This window comes from Bacillus rossius, chromosome 7 (genome assembly GCF_032445375.1).
Source record: "Bacillus rossius redtenbacheri isolate Brsri chromosome 7, Brsri_v3, whole genome shotgun sequence".
Classification (NCBI taxonomy): Eukaryota; Metazoa; Arthropoda; class Insecta; order Phasmatodea; family Bacillidae; genus Bacillus; species Bacillus rossius.
In genome coordinates this window covers 52,958,177-52,972,092 of record NC_086335.1, presented here as the reverse complement: position 1 = coordinate 52,972,092, position 13,916 = coordinate 52,958,177, and the positions used below count along the sequence as shown (strand labels likewise).

The 13,916-nt window shown below is 42.8% G+C and overlaps 1 protein-coding gene across 1 annotated transcript in view; it reads left to right on the top strand.

Moving 5' to 3' along the window:
• The window catches only part of LOC134534028 (tyrosine 3-monooxygenase), a 51,666-nt gene that overhangs the window by 15,338 nt on the left and 22,412 nt on the right, over window positions 1-13,916 (top strand). Inside the window, exon 2 of the mRNA XM_063371971.1 lies at window positions 13,507-13,618. Within this exon, the coding sequence (XP_063228041.1) occupies window positions 13,507-13,618 (112 nt within the window). The remainder of the gene's footprint in view (window positions 1-13,506; window positions 13,619-13,916) is intronic.

Below are 13,916 nucleotides of genomic sequence, written 5' to 3'. Positions count from 1 at the left end.
AAAAACAATGCCTGGCGTGATGGATGTACGCAAAAATTTGTGTTTTCGAGTACGTTTCTGGACGCGAATCACGCGTATTTTCCACTCCCACCGCTAGAGTTCACTGTCGGAATCGTAAAAGTGGCTTGCCACCATCACGCACAGAGAGCAGCACGTTCGCTATGTCGACAATAGAACCATTCGATTAGCATAAAGAAATTTTTTAACTGTTATGGAACGACTCCGATAAAAGCGAAAAAGACTTAAAAAAAATAAACCCTGGCTTTGGGAACCTAATTTTCGAAAAGGAATTACTTCCTATCTTGTTTAAATTCTTCAAACAGTTAATGCGATAATTTTTCCCTTTGTCAGTGGGAACTTTGGTTCGCGCCATAATTAAGTTGTCATGTGTTCATTTGGCTTCTACTACATTTCACATTCTATCCGGTCGCGCATTATTAGTAGGTCATACGTTGTTAATGGTGTTTTTCACTGGCTTCTAGTCCATCAAGGGATAAATCGTGATCTAACAAGAGTCATTCGTGTACAAAAACATTTTCAATCTAGAATGTCACAAATAATGCGAATTTTGCAGGTCTATACCTACATAGTGTACCTATTCCAGATACTCCGTACAGTTTGGAATTTTCTTCTGACAGTCATTCTTCCGTCAACCAAAATTTACAAAAAGCAACCCATAAGTAGCCTGTCACACGCCTGTTCCAACTGATGTCATGCTATGACAAGCCGTTTAACATCTTAACGCATTTCGTCTTGACAATAAGTTTAGGCTGTGTCCGAAGCCACAAGAAGTATACTGCCTATGCTTGTATGTACTTGTCCCCGGAAAGAAATATCTCGAGGGCTGCCCGAACTGGAAGATAATTATTAAGGAATATAAAGTAAACGAATGTGGGTACATCTTAGCGTATTTTCAGTTGAGGATGCATCTTTATTTTGAAGTGTAATATAAATTACATTTGATTAAACACTTAAGTTATTACATCATTCGTTGAATAATCTTCTCTTCATATCTTGTAAGAATCAAAGAAACTAAATACACAAACAAATATTTGTAACAAATTTATAAATAAGTTTCAACAGTTAAAGGCACATATACCCACCGTTCGCAACTCACGTAAAAACGTAGAAAATGAAGTATATTGTCATATTTTCACGAGCTTGTTATTAAGTGTAAAATTGTAAAAATTTCTGATGATTTATTTTTGTTGGGATGAATTTTATTTATTAAAAAATAATTATGTGTTTGGCTAGCTAATAAATACAATTTTGTAGCAGTCACGTAATATTGCACTATTTCAGTCCAAGGGAAAGTAAACAACTGTACGTTCAAGCACGTATACGTGTATTTTAATTCGGACACAGTAGAAAAAAAAATTTTTGATCAGATACCCTGGGATGCACCCGGCCAAGAGCCGGTGCCAACAAGCGGGATGCATCTTGGCGGCTGGACTGCATCGAGGGGCACGAGGGAGGGAGACGAGGAGACTGTCCCGTTCCTCGCTGGACATGGAGAGACGTGGAGAGACGTGGAGAGACGTGGAGAGACATGGAGAGAGACGGAGCGGCGGCCTTGGGCGCAGCGCCGTCACGCTGCACTGGGCCCGCCCGTCACACGCGCTCGCTCGCGGGGTTCGCCGCTTGAGCAAGCATCGAGCTCACCTTATCTACCTCCCGGTTGTTTTCTTTTTCTTTCTGTTCTTCGTCTTGCTACACCAACGCCTGCACCCCGGTCATGGCCAATTGAGCTTTTTTTTTTTTTTTTTTTTTGCGTTCCGTTGAACTCCGATGAAGTTTTTGCACGTAGACACGTGCGAAATCCACGTTATAAATTTGACGTCAGTCTGGATTGCAACTAATTTACACTTTATAGAATTTTTGTCACTCCCTGAAGGATTAGAATCCAATGAAAAAAAATCCTAAAAAAACGTCTGACTGAATTATTTGTTATCCGAGGAGAAGGCGAAGTGTTGCAACAGCAGATGAACACATGAAATAGACTCGATTACGAACAGACGACATCAGTTCGAGCGTGAAGACTGTGGTCACTGAACCCGCGAATTTTTCCTGTCTCTAGGCGCAGTTTGACAAACCATTTCCCTCTCCCTTTAAAAAAAAAGAAACATGGTTAATAACCGATATTCCTATGATCTAACCATCTGCTATATTGGAGAGAAGGTAAAATTTCGTAGCAATCAAAGAACAGACTGTACTGAATTGTTTGTGTACAAGTGCGCGGAGTCTAGCCTCGAGCAGGAAAATAGCGTGAGTTTTTATAGGTTTCTAGTCAAGACCGTTTCGTTCACGATCATTTATTTATTTACCTTGCGATCCACCGCGCAATGAGCTGTAAATGCCTCGCAATACCAGAAGGAAGCAAGTTTGTCGAGGCGCGGAAAGGTGTGTTGTTTTTGTGTGCGCGTGAAAGAACGGATGGGTTGGTTGGAGGGGGAGGGGGGGGGGGACAGGACGGGTTTGAAGGACGTCTCTTCCAGAGGATAAAAAAATAATACACACATATCTCGCCAAGCAGGCTAGCGTTGACGCGACGGAACAGACAAAGAAAAGAATAAAAAAAATAACACGTTCGTTCTTGCAGCCAATTACTTTAGTGGTTTCCCTTGCGAAGCCGTAAGGAGAACATGTGTTGGTAAACGGAGCTGAGCTGAAGGAGTTGGAGAGGGGTGGTAGGGGAAGGAAAAATAAAAAAAAAGGATTTCGGTATTTCCAAGGTTCTTCCGGCCTCGTTGCGCCGAAACCCAGCGCGTCGACCTCGTTGTTTGTTTTTACGTGTTCATTTGTTTTCCCCGTTCGCGGGCCGCCGGGCTACCCGCCTCGACGCGCTCGACCAATCACCGCCAAGGTAATTAACGGTCCGGTAACGATAGCGTTTGGGGAGAATTCGCCCAAGGTGATCAGACCCGCGGCGAAGTTTTTCAAACGCTGCGGGCAAAATAATAATAATAATAATAATAATACGCCATCTATGTTTCCACATTTTATTTTGGCATAAAAGTTTTCAACCTTTGAGTTTTTAAAATTTTGAATTTTTAAAGGCATAGTATAACATTTAGTGGAATACTTGTGGCTGGATGCTGCAAATTGTTTCTCCTGTGAAGGCACAAACATTTAGTATTTAATTAATTTGTAGTAATGACTCCTAGAAACTATGCTATGGTCTTTGAAAATATCTTAATGTGTCATCTATGTATGCTTGAAAAAAAAAGAGGCAAATTTTCAAAGCTAAACTAGAAAAAAATGGTTATGACATATAGAAAATTAAATCAATATGTAGGGCCATTTCTACTCTAATGTATATGTACACGTATACTTGTCAGCGCGCCGATAATAGCCATCCAGTGCGGAAGCTAACACGTCCTGAACGGCTCGGCCAAATAGGGCAAGACTTCTCTTGCAGACGGCCGCCAATTACAAGGAAACAGTCGCTAGAGCGGGCATTCATTTTTTTTTTTTTTTTTTAGCAGTGTAAGGATCGTTCAGATTTATTCCAGGGGACTACTGACCTCTACCAATATGGCATATTTCAGCTCTTATATCTCCCCCTTAAGACGTTTAATAGATGCACGTGTGGTTATTAACGGATGAATATCAGGGTAATAAAAGACGATGGGAGATGATGAGATGACAATTGTTCATTGGTAGGAGTACCCCGAGAAAAACCAAAGACTCACCGAAATTACTGTAATGTTTCCCTCATACGGAAAAAAAATTATGGGGTTGACGATAATCCTACAAATATTCTTACGTTGGCTGACTCTATATTTGAATCGCTCTGAGAGTTTCCGTTTTCTTCTTCTTTCGTTTACGCATTTTTCGTCGCGCTAATATGATGTCGCCTCGTCTGACGCTTCCGGCTGGACAGCTGATTGACTTCAGAAGCCGGGCGATTTTTATTTCGCGGGAGCGGCTCGCGTGACTTCAACGGGCCCACGTGACGTAGGCTGGCGGGAGGGGGGGGGGGAGGCGTGTAGCCAAAACCAGTCGCGAAGCAGCGGAAGTTTCGTATACATACGTCTCGCAGCTTGGCTACCTTGGCGCCGCGATAGAGAAGGGGGGGTGGGGGGGTGGAGGCGGAGAAGGACTTGCAACCTGTATGCCCACCTCGTCGAAAAAAAAAAAACTTGCACCCAAGGCCGCGCTCCCATCAGGAAGCCAGATTCTGGTTGCCATGATGAATCACCTTGTTAACTAGCGAAATCTAGTATATTTTTGAAAAAAATTTAGCGGGATTTTCTCTCGTCAAACGAAGACGTGCGGTGGTATTATCTATCCACGTGCGCCCCCTCCCCCCACCCTACTCCCAGGGCGACGAAATGTGTCCGATAAAAAAAAAACGGGAATCCTACGATTCATTGACCCTCGGTAAGTACCGAAGATGTGCGGAGTTCGCCAGCAGCAGCTTCGCGTTTTGACTTTTAAAAAAAAAATAATTTTAGACGATTTTATAGTATTTTTAATGTCGTTGACCCTACTTGCATTTAAGTTCAGTTTCGTTCATCTAGACGTGCGGAAACCCTTCCTGAAAAAAAAATAATGAATTAATTTTGCGATGATTAATTGCGCGGAGATTTATTTATGGACTCGAAGGTTGACGGTCTCGCCGAAATCCCAGGAAGGCGGACACCGGGGTCTAAGACGGGGCGTCGCGCCGTCGACGGAGTGTTGAACAACCCCCCGGGGGTGCCACTTGCCAGCCGCCTCACGCCCGACCTGGCGACACGGATATTCCATTTAGGAGTCCCCGCGCGCCGGTCCGTAAAAACAACTGAGGGGGAGGGATGACGTTAGAGCTCCACATTCCGCGAATATTTATCACCGGATATCCTGCGAGAGTGTGGCCTCGTCGATCATGCCCTCAGCTCGTAAAAAATGAAAAAAAAAAAAAAAAAAATCTTTCTCCCATAATTTTTTTGGACTCAGTAAAACTCTGGAATTGCTAGAACCGGGAATTTTTCTCCAGACAGGCTCGTGGTGCGTGGCGGGAATGTTAGGTTTGAGATGAATGTCGTGGGCGATGTTCCCAGCCATGGGGTCGACCACGCCTGCATTGCTACCAGGACACCGCGTGGAGACGCTTTTCGTCTGATGGTTGACGGTTCATTCCCGTGTCTGCGCAGCGCCCGCAAACATTGGGTGAGGCGGAGGTGTTTTTTCAATGTGTGAAACTGGTTTTAACGACGGACAATCCTGAAACATACTTGCAGCCCACCGTCGGGCGTGGTCGGGGCAACATTTATGCAAATGTTTTGGGTGTCGCAACACGGTAAAAAGTGACTTCAAACAAGAACCCGTCAATACTTTAGGTACCTTTTACGAAATTCGCATGAAACGTTCCTATCCTTAAACATTTTTTGCAATCTTTTGGAACACATCTTTCCACGGTTTTTTTCTTCAAGAAATTTTTATTTATAAATTTTAAATTTTAAAAATAGTTTTAATAGTTTACAGATATAAAATTTTGAAAGTTTTTCCAAAGTAGAATTTTGGTGCATTTAATTATGTGGAAAAATATGTACACACACAAATTTTTCTGTTACCTTGGCGTTATAAAACCCTCATGATATGTAATTCAACGAAAGATTAAAACAATGACGGCAAGATAAGCAAAGTACATTTTTTAAAAATAATTTTGAAATTTACTTTTGAGGAAAAATCAATCTTGAGAAACTACCAGCTTCCCTCTGCGATGACCCATATTTCTAAATGGAGAGAAGCGATGGCGCAATAAGGGTGTTAATTTTTATTGTTTCATTTCTGTGGCATGCTAAGCACGTACTTTTATCGACACAATCTTGAACGGCTTGTTTGCAAAAAAAAATTTGTTAGTAACTGATGTCATGTTGGCATTTTCATGTCAATGTAAAAATGCACTGTATGAAAATTGATACTTAAGGTTTAAGTGTTTTTTTTTTATAGGAAAAACACGGAATTTTTGACAATCATACTGCCAGATCCGTAAACCAATGACGGAGTCATGCGCAGCGAAAGGACAAAATCTGTCCACGCAGTCTTTGGTCACGGTCAGCTCAGGGCTCCCGCTGAAACCAGCCCGTGAGGTTTTCGACGGGGCAATATTTGCCCGGGAGGGAGTCACCTCGCGGATGTTTGCGCCCGGGTTGGGGCTTCCTGGAGTTGGTCAGTCGCTTCCCGTGAAGCCAGGGGGAGGGGGAGGGGGGCAGGGGTGCTGGTCCGAGTCTCCACTTCCATCGACCCCCCCTCCCTTCCCCCCCTTCCCCTTACCCCGCCACGTCACGTCACTTCTTTGAGATACGAACTTATGTCGACACGCTCTGCCCGGGAAAGCGATGTCAGGGATTTCCTCTATCTCCCCTCCCCCCTCCCCCTCCTCTCGCCAACCCACTGATGACTTAACGGTCGAAAAATCGATTATCGCGGAGCGCGATCGGTTATTCTCACGCGAAGCCAAGCACGTGTTGATTGCATTCAACCCTCGCCATGTGAGGACGGTAATTGAGTTACTTGCAAGTTAAGTTTTTGAAACTTAAACAGTAACGAATAATTTTTTTTTAAAGTATTCTTTAAAGTAAAGCTGCTTATTTGAAATTAATTTTATTGTTTGTTATGAAAATAAATAAATTTAATATTTTTTTGGACCTGCTATTATTATTTCTTAATTAAAAAAATAAAATTTTCAGCACTATTTCGCGTTTTAATGATCAAAAATAAAGGTTTTGAAATGATATTTCAAACAATAGGAGCTTAAAAATTTGTTTCATAAAAATAAACTAACGACTTTATCCCCACTACGCAGCTCCCTCATTATATTATGTAACTGTTTTTGAAAGGTACTAGTCAACGTAGTCTGTAATAGAATTCAAAGTTGCATATTTCTTTTTGCAAAACCCGTTTGTGGTCTTCAGAGCTTTCACGTCCTGCTGAGAAAGTAACCTCTGTAACATAGCGGTCCTGGGCACTTTTAACAATACCGCCTGTGATGAAACCGGTTATGCAACCTGCTATACGTACACGTAAAAATAGATGTCTAGACGACAGGGATATCAAGATCGACGTTTATCAAATATGTATATAAGCCAATTAAAGTTGTATTGACAAGCACGTTTATAAAATATATACTTAACTCTGAAATTTAATTTATTTACTAGACAGTGATAAAATGTTTATAATCGCATGTAAGCTCAAACATAGCTGTGTTACAGAATACCATTTTCACCTCCTTCCTGTTATTTGAAGGAAAAAAAAATGTATTTGGCTTTGTGAATAATATACTTAAATAACATTCGAATGTCATGAGTAACAAACAAATTTAATTTACTTGGATCTTTAGTACCTAACAATTCTATTGCCTAATGTGCAGGCAGCTCTGGTTAGGCTTTCATTGCCTAAGATTTATTTGCACAAACTTTATAATTATATTTAATTAATATCAGTGGTCGCTACTTCGTTCGAGTTGACCAAAAAATTCGCTTTGATATTAACATATAAAAGATCGACACTATTTTGTTTGTTTTTTTACTTAATATAATATTATATTATTTTGTATCAAATTAAAAATGGACGCAACATGTTTTAAAATAATGTGTTTATGAGCACACTCGCAAAGGAGTTATATATATTAAATAAAATGCAGTGAATTTATATTTCCACGTTGAAATGTTTAACTGAAATCAATTTTACGTTTATGATTATCATCATATTATCGGAACAGTTTGTTTTTTTACAGTAAAATAAAATGACTATTTAATCCTGTGCTTACCTTATAGAATTTGTTTGAATTTCAAGTCAGTAACATTAATAATTTGTGCGTTTAAAATTTTTCGTACGGACAGAAAAAAAAAAATTTGATTTTGTTTGCCTTTCTTATTTACCAAAAAGAAAGAAAAATATTTATTATGTAATAATTGTGTAATCGTGGGCACAAAAAAAATGGATTTCATTTATTTGTATTGACGTACTGCCTCTTGCAACAGCACCGCAGGGGCAAGTCTGAAAGAGGTTTAACTTCCTTGTAAAGCAATTACCCCCGCTGCTAATTCCTCCTTGCGTCCCTCGGTGGGAAGAAGGAGGGGGGGGGGGGTAGGTGGGTCACATGACGTGGCGGGCGCGCGGTAATTGGCTGGTGGGTTGCGCCGTGGGTGATAGGGGGCAGGGGAGGAGGGGAACGCTTCACAAAGACGCCGAGGGGTGACAGGGAGGGGAAGGAGAAAGAAGTGCACAAAGTGGCTACGGAAGTGCCCCCCCCCCCCCTCCTTTTCCACTTCAGATACGCCCAGCTCTCGGTTGGACGCGGGGAACTGGCAAAGTGCTGGTCGCCACTTCATTGTCGCACCAAGGCGGATGGCTTGGTCGATGGGAAAGGGAGGGGGGGGGGGGGGGGTAGCGCGACGAGTTCTGTCGCCGATGGAGTCGGCGGCGCTACGCTTGATTTCTCATCCATCCCGAAGTCATCCCCCCCCCCCTCGTGAAGTCTGAGAGGAGGCGGGAGTGAGGTTAGGATCGGCCATTTCCCCCACTTCGGTCCTCCTCGACAGAGGAACTATCTCTCTCGGGTGCCCGCCGAACAAATCGGCCCAAGAGCTGGAAATTCCAACGAGATATCGGAAAAATCGTAGAGGCGGCGGGAGGGGACGGACTTGAAAATGTCACGTTATTTCGCGGTGATAAAAAAAAAATATTCTTTAACCCTTCTCCAACTCCTTATTTTTTTTTAAAAAAATCCCTTTGACGTACTAACGTCCCGTGCCGTAAAAAAAAACCACACTCTGAAACTAAACCTGGAATACAATACTTAGTTTCCATCTAAATATCGATTCAATTAACGTCTGACTGAAGATGTCTTTTTTTTAACCTAGAATGATACGTAATTTTTTTTTAAAAATTACGTGTTAGTTATCTGACCCCAGTACGCCTAATTTATACGTCCAAATTAAATTTTATACATTTATATTTAAAAATTTATAAATATGTATATGAATCCATAATCAAGTATGTATTTATAGTTCAGATATGCACGCTTGAGTAGGTAAAAATGTTTGATTTTTTTATTTGTGAGTTTCTTGCATTTCTTTTAAATTAATTTTCAATGCAGTTCACGTGCTGTAGCGCTCTTAGTTATTCTTAGGAGCTGGTTTATCGGTAATAAATAAAACTGTTCACTAGACTGCAGTAAGGTATGCCTGCGCTAGCGATTGTTCCTTTGTAACCGGCGGCCGTCTGCAAGAGAAGCCAGTGTCATGTTCGACCTGGACATTCAGGACGCGCTTGCTTCTGCATTGGACAGTAGACACGCACCAGGAATAAACCCCAAGCCAACCACGAAACACAGACAAAGCTACAGCAGTTTGTCCGGACACGGCCCTAGATACCCGCCGTGAACGCCCAGCCTGTAGCAGTAGGAAAGAAGATGCGAGCCCACGTCATGTTTGCGCCGGTTCGACTAAGCTCTTCCTTCCTGAGGAGAGAAACCCGGAGGGGCTATAAATCGTGTGTGACGGGGCCTGGAGAGTAACCTCCCCGCTCGAAGCGCTATCTGGGCGGCGGGTCTCGGGGATGCGATTGTCTTTTGTTTCCATAGCCCCAGCATCCGCCCCGGGACGACGGAGGAGATAGGTCACACACGCCGTCGATCGTCCCGTTGAGCCCGCGAGAGAACATATCAACAGCCTTAGCTCGGGAACTACAATCGCTAGTGATTGGAGAGAGAAGCCACGCTTGATCTTGTTCCCGCGTCTCAATACGAATTTTTTTTTCTCTCAAATATTTTATTCTCACGGCTTATATAATACATTTCCTACAAACATATTATGAAAATAAGTTTCGGACTCTTGCTGTTTAGGGCCCCGCCTGCCCGGGCACACACACGGTGTGCTGAGAATCAGAAGGAAAAAAAAACCACGCGATTTGAAAACTACTCAAGATACATGAGTACCAAAAACATTTTTGGAATTCGCTGAGGGCCGATAAGAAGTTTTGTTCCCGAATTAAGTTTTTAAACATAGTTAAAATGGCTAAAAGGCGTGTTTTCAGAGTAATTTCTAGGCATCAAACAACCGGCTCAGAGTCTTTGAAAACATCACACCTTCATCTTCGTTTCTCCGCCGTATGATGTTATAGTCACCGCCCGGACTTTAGAGGCGCTTAGAGGCCATGAGGCGTGTGATGTGCGAGCCAGTGTCGTCCTTAGCGCCGCCGCGCCCGGCCGGGCGACCGCCGCAAGCCGATGTCGGCTCCACGGGCGGAAGACGGGAACCTGTCTGCATCATGACCCGGGGCTCGCACGGCAAGGGCTAGGAACCTCGGAGAGAGAGAGAGAGAGAGAGAGAGGGAGAGAGAGAGGGAGAGAGAGAGTCTCGGCAAGGAAATGAGAACGCGCCAACCTGCCAGATGCAAGAAGCAGGGCGCGAGCGTCGCCTTGGCTTGTCTCGCGAACGCCGACACCCCTCCAGCCCCGCCCTTCATGTCCGCGGGGGAGGTGAACGAGTTTCCGCCAAATAATGGGACCGAGTAAACACATAGACAGAAATTAATAAATAAATATCTGGATATCAGAGTCAAAGGGATAAGTTTCCGTGGGTGCCGACGGGATTATAGCGCGCTTGAATGAACTCTTTTCCTTCCATCGAGTTTCCCCACTCAGTATTGTGACGTGCTGGGAAATTAAATAATTTATTTTGTCATTAAAATAATACTTTTAAAACTATTTAAAAAATATTAATAAAACTCTGTGGGAACGATTCAAATCAGATTTTAAAAGCCATAAATGTTACTACCATTGTGATAGAATTTACATGATGTTATGACAAACTAACAGACGAACGAATAATTCTCAAAGTTGTTGTTTTGGCCTTTATATTACTTTTTAAAAGAAATCTACCATTATTTCGGTAATATTTGTACACAATTTGCAGACATGGTTTGTTAAATGTACAGGTAAAAGTATTCGTACCAAATGAACATTAAAATCCAGCAACTGTCATTTTGGTGCAGGATTGCACGATTGCAACTCCAGTTGTGAAACGTCCCGTAAGATGTACGAACGCGGAATAGTGTGGAGTCTGACTCGGGGTATGTGAGTAACGTGGGTTGTGTTGGGATTGAGGAGGGTGAACGAGGATTGGGGGCAATGGAGGAGGAGAGGGGAGGACGATGCACGAGCAGTAATCTGGAGAAGCGGCCCTCGGGACGGGATCAGGGTCTGTCGGTTCTCTTCTGGCAGTGCAGGCGCGCCCTCTCCGCTTCATCATCGCTAACTCCCCGCGGCGCGCCCGTCCGGGTAGGCTATCCTCTTCGCGCGCACCTGCCGGCTCTGCAACCACGCCGTCTCCCACTGGTCCAAGTAGCCTATCAACAGGCGTTTTCATTGCCCTTCTAGGATACCCTCCGCGGTCTTATAAGTGATTGGTAGAGACCGGAAAAATTCGCGAATTCATTTCGCGATAGGCTAAAATACAAACCGTTATACCTCAGTGCTGCCTCTGCTATTGGTTCACAACTCACCTGGATGACTCTGGGCCAATGAGAAACACCCAACCTAAGCTTTATCGAATCACACAGGCTGCTACGCTGGAACGTCTCACAATACAGCAGCCAATGAGTGGGTGGCATTTTATCGAGTGTACGTAGAAATATGGAGTTCATCCTACAGGTCATTCAACCCGCGAATTTTTCCGGTCCCTAGTGATTGGTAGAGACCTGTAAAATTCGTGATTTCAAATCCCTAAAAGATAGGCTCCATGATCCTCTATGCACTCGTGCAAATTACATCTGCTGATTGGTTACCGACTCGTAACACCTGTAGACTGGAATTATTGTGATTCGATAATTCTTCTGTTAAAGATTTTTCATTGGCCCAGAGTCCTTCAGATAAACTGTGGCCCAATCACCGAAGCAAAATAATGTCAAAAGTATTTGGACTCTATTCTACCGCGAAATGAATCCGTAAATTTTACAGGTCTCTAGTGATTGGGCAAATAACACCTTCTCACTGGCTACCAAGTACCAACTCGTGACACCTGTCAACCGGGGTGCTTGTGACTCGATGCTTCTTTTGTTGAGGGTTTTTCCATTGGCTCAGAGTCATCCGGGTGTATTTTGGTCCGGTGACTAAAGCGTTTGGATTCTAGCCTATCGCGAAATGTTCCGCGAATTTTTTTTCCGGTCTCCATCAATCAATATGTACTATAGTTATTCTCCCGACTTGATGGATCACATTTGTAACATTCAAAGATACCACAAATAATTTTACGTAAAACTTTCGTGTGTCGGCATGAACTAAACTTAACAATCGTACTCTCATATCAGTTGCAAAGTATCTTCGTAACACATTGGAATTATTGCTAATGGTTTTATATCAATTAAAAATGAGCTTAAATATTAGGGAAAAATCACCTGTATATAGATGTGTAACATCTTAGCTCTCGTTATACGGCATTTGGTAGGATTCGTGAATAGAATGGAAGTCGGGAGTGTGTAACCACGGCGCTGCCATCTGTGGCGGACTGCGCGAAACAATGTTCATAAAGCAAAAGGGAAACTTTAACTGTTTAATGAATTTTAACAAGATGGACAGTACTTTAGTGAAATTCCTTGTCGAAAATCAGGTCCAAAGCTGAGGTTTAGCATTTTTTCCAAGTCTGTTTCGCTTTTATTGGAGCTGTTTTCATTACACAGTTTAAAATTTCGCTCTGCAAATTGAATGATTTAATGGTCAAAGTCGCGGGTGTGGAAACTACGTGATGTTCACGTCCAGAAAAAATGTAGTTGAAAGCACAAACATATACGCTCGCCGTTATTATTTTAATAATTATACGTTAAAATTTTGTGTCCGAGTTTCGTATTTTAAGGGTATTTGCAAAATAAGTACACATGAATTTGCTCGTTACCGAGGTTAGATGTTACACGTCTCTGGCGAGTGCTGAAAGTGTTAATTTTTTTGACGTGACAACGTCTAATAAATCGATAAACGCCGGCTGCACGCATGAAAAAGTGTCCCGTAACACACATTGTCCCGTTACGCTGTGTCCCGTTACGCTCATTGTACGCTTGCGCCGCATCTATATCTCTTCCACTCGATTGGAACAACCATCGATTTTACTTTTTCGAGGCACATTAAACTTGTAACACTCCCATTCGTTTCCTACTTTTCCTATCATCGTCCTATCCTTAACAGAATAACACAGATTGTAAGAAGTTAAATAGCAAACATGTATAAAAGTTATAGTTAAAATAATATGTTCGTAAAGTAATAAACATTTTTGATTTAATGAGTGCAAATAAAAGTAAATTTATCAATTAAATTGTAGATTTCATTTCACTCCTTTGTATCCATACAAAATAGTGATAATTCGATAAAAATGATTCAATTTTATTCATAAACGTATGCAATCATTTCATCGATGTTTTGTTATGACGTTGTCACGTTAAACTATCGTCCGTAAACCGACTTTACAGGCAACCAACTTTTTTTAATGGTGACTTATGTTTGGTTGTTTTTGCTCGGTGTTGCAGAACGGGTACCCCGCCCGCAGGAGGTCGCTGGTGGACGACGCGCGCTTCGAGACCCTGGTGGTCAAGCAGACCAAGCAGTGCGTGCTGGAGGAGGCCCGCCAGAGGTCCAACGGTGAGTCTCTCCCCGCCAGCCTCCGCGGTCGATCGATCCCAATCGAGAGTCGCTGCACAGATCGATCGACCTCACGACGCAGGATCGAAACTCCTGCTGCTTTCTAAGGTGCTTTCCGAACAGCAAGGATGTGTCAGTTACAAACGCAGCCCTTAGCAAAGGATCCAAGAGTTTCAAGACCGCATTCTGCGGGAAACTAGCTGTTAAGTTATATCCTTCTCTCCCCGTGAGCCTCCGCGGTCGATCCATTCCAATCGAGAGTCGCTGCAGAGATCGACCTTACGACGCAGGATCGAAA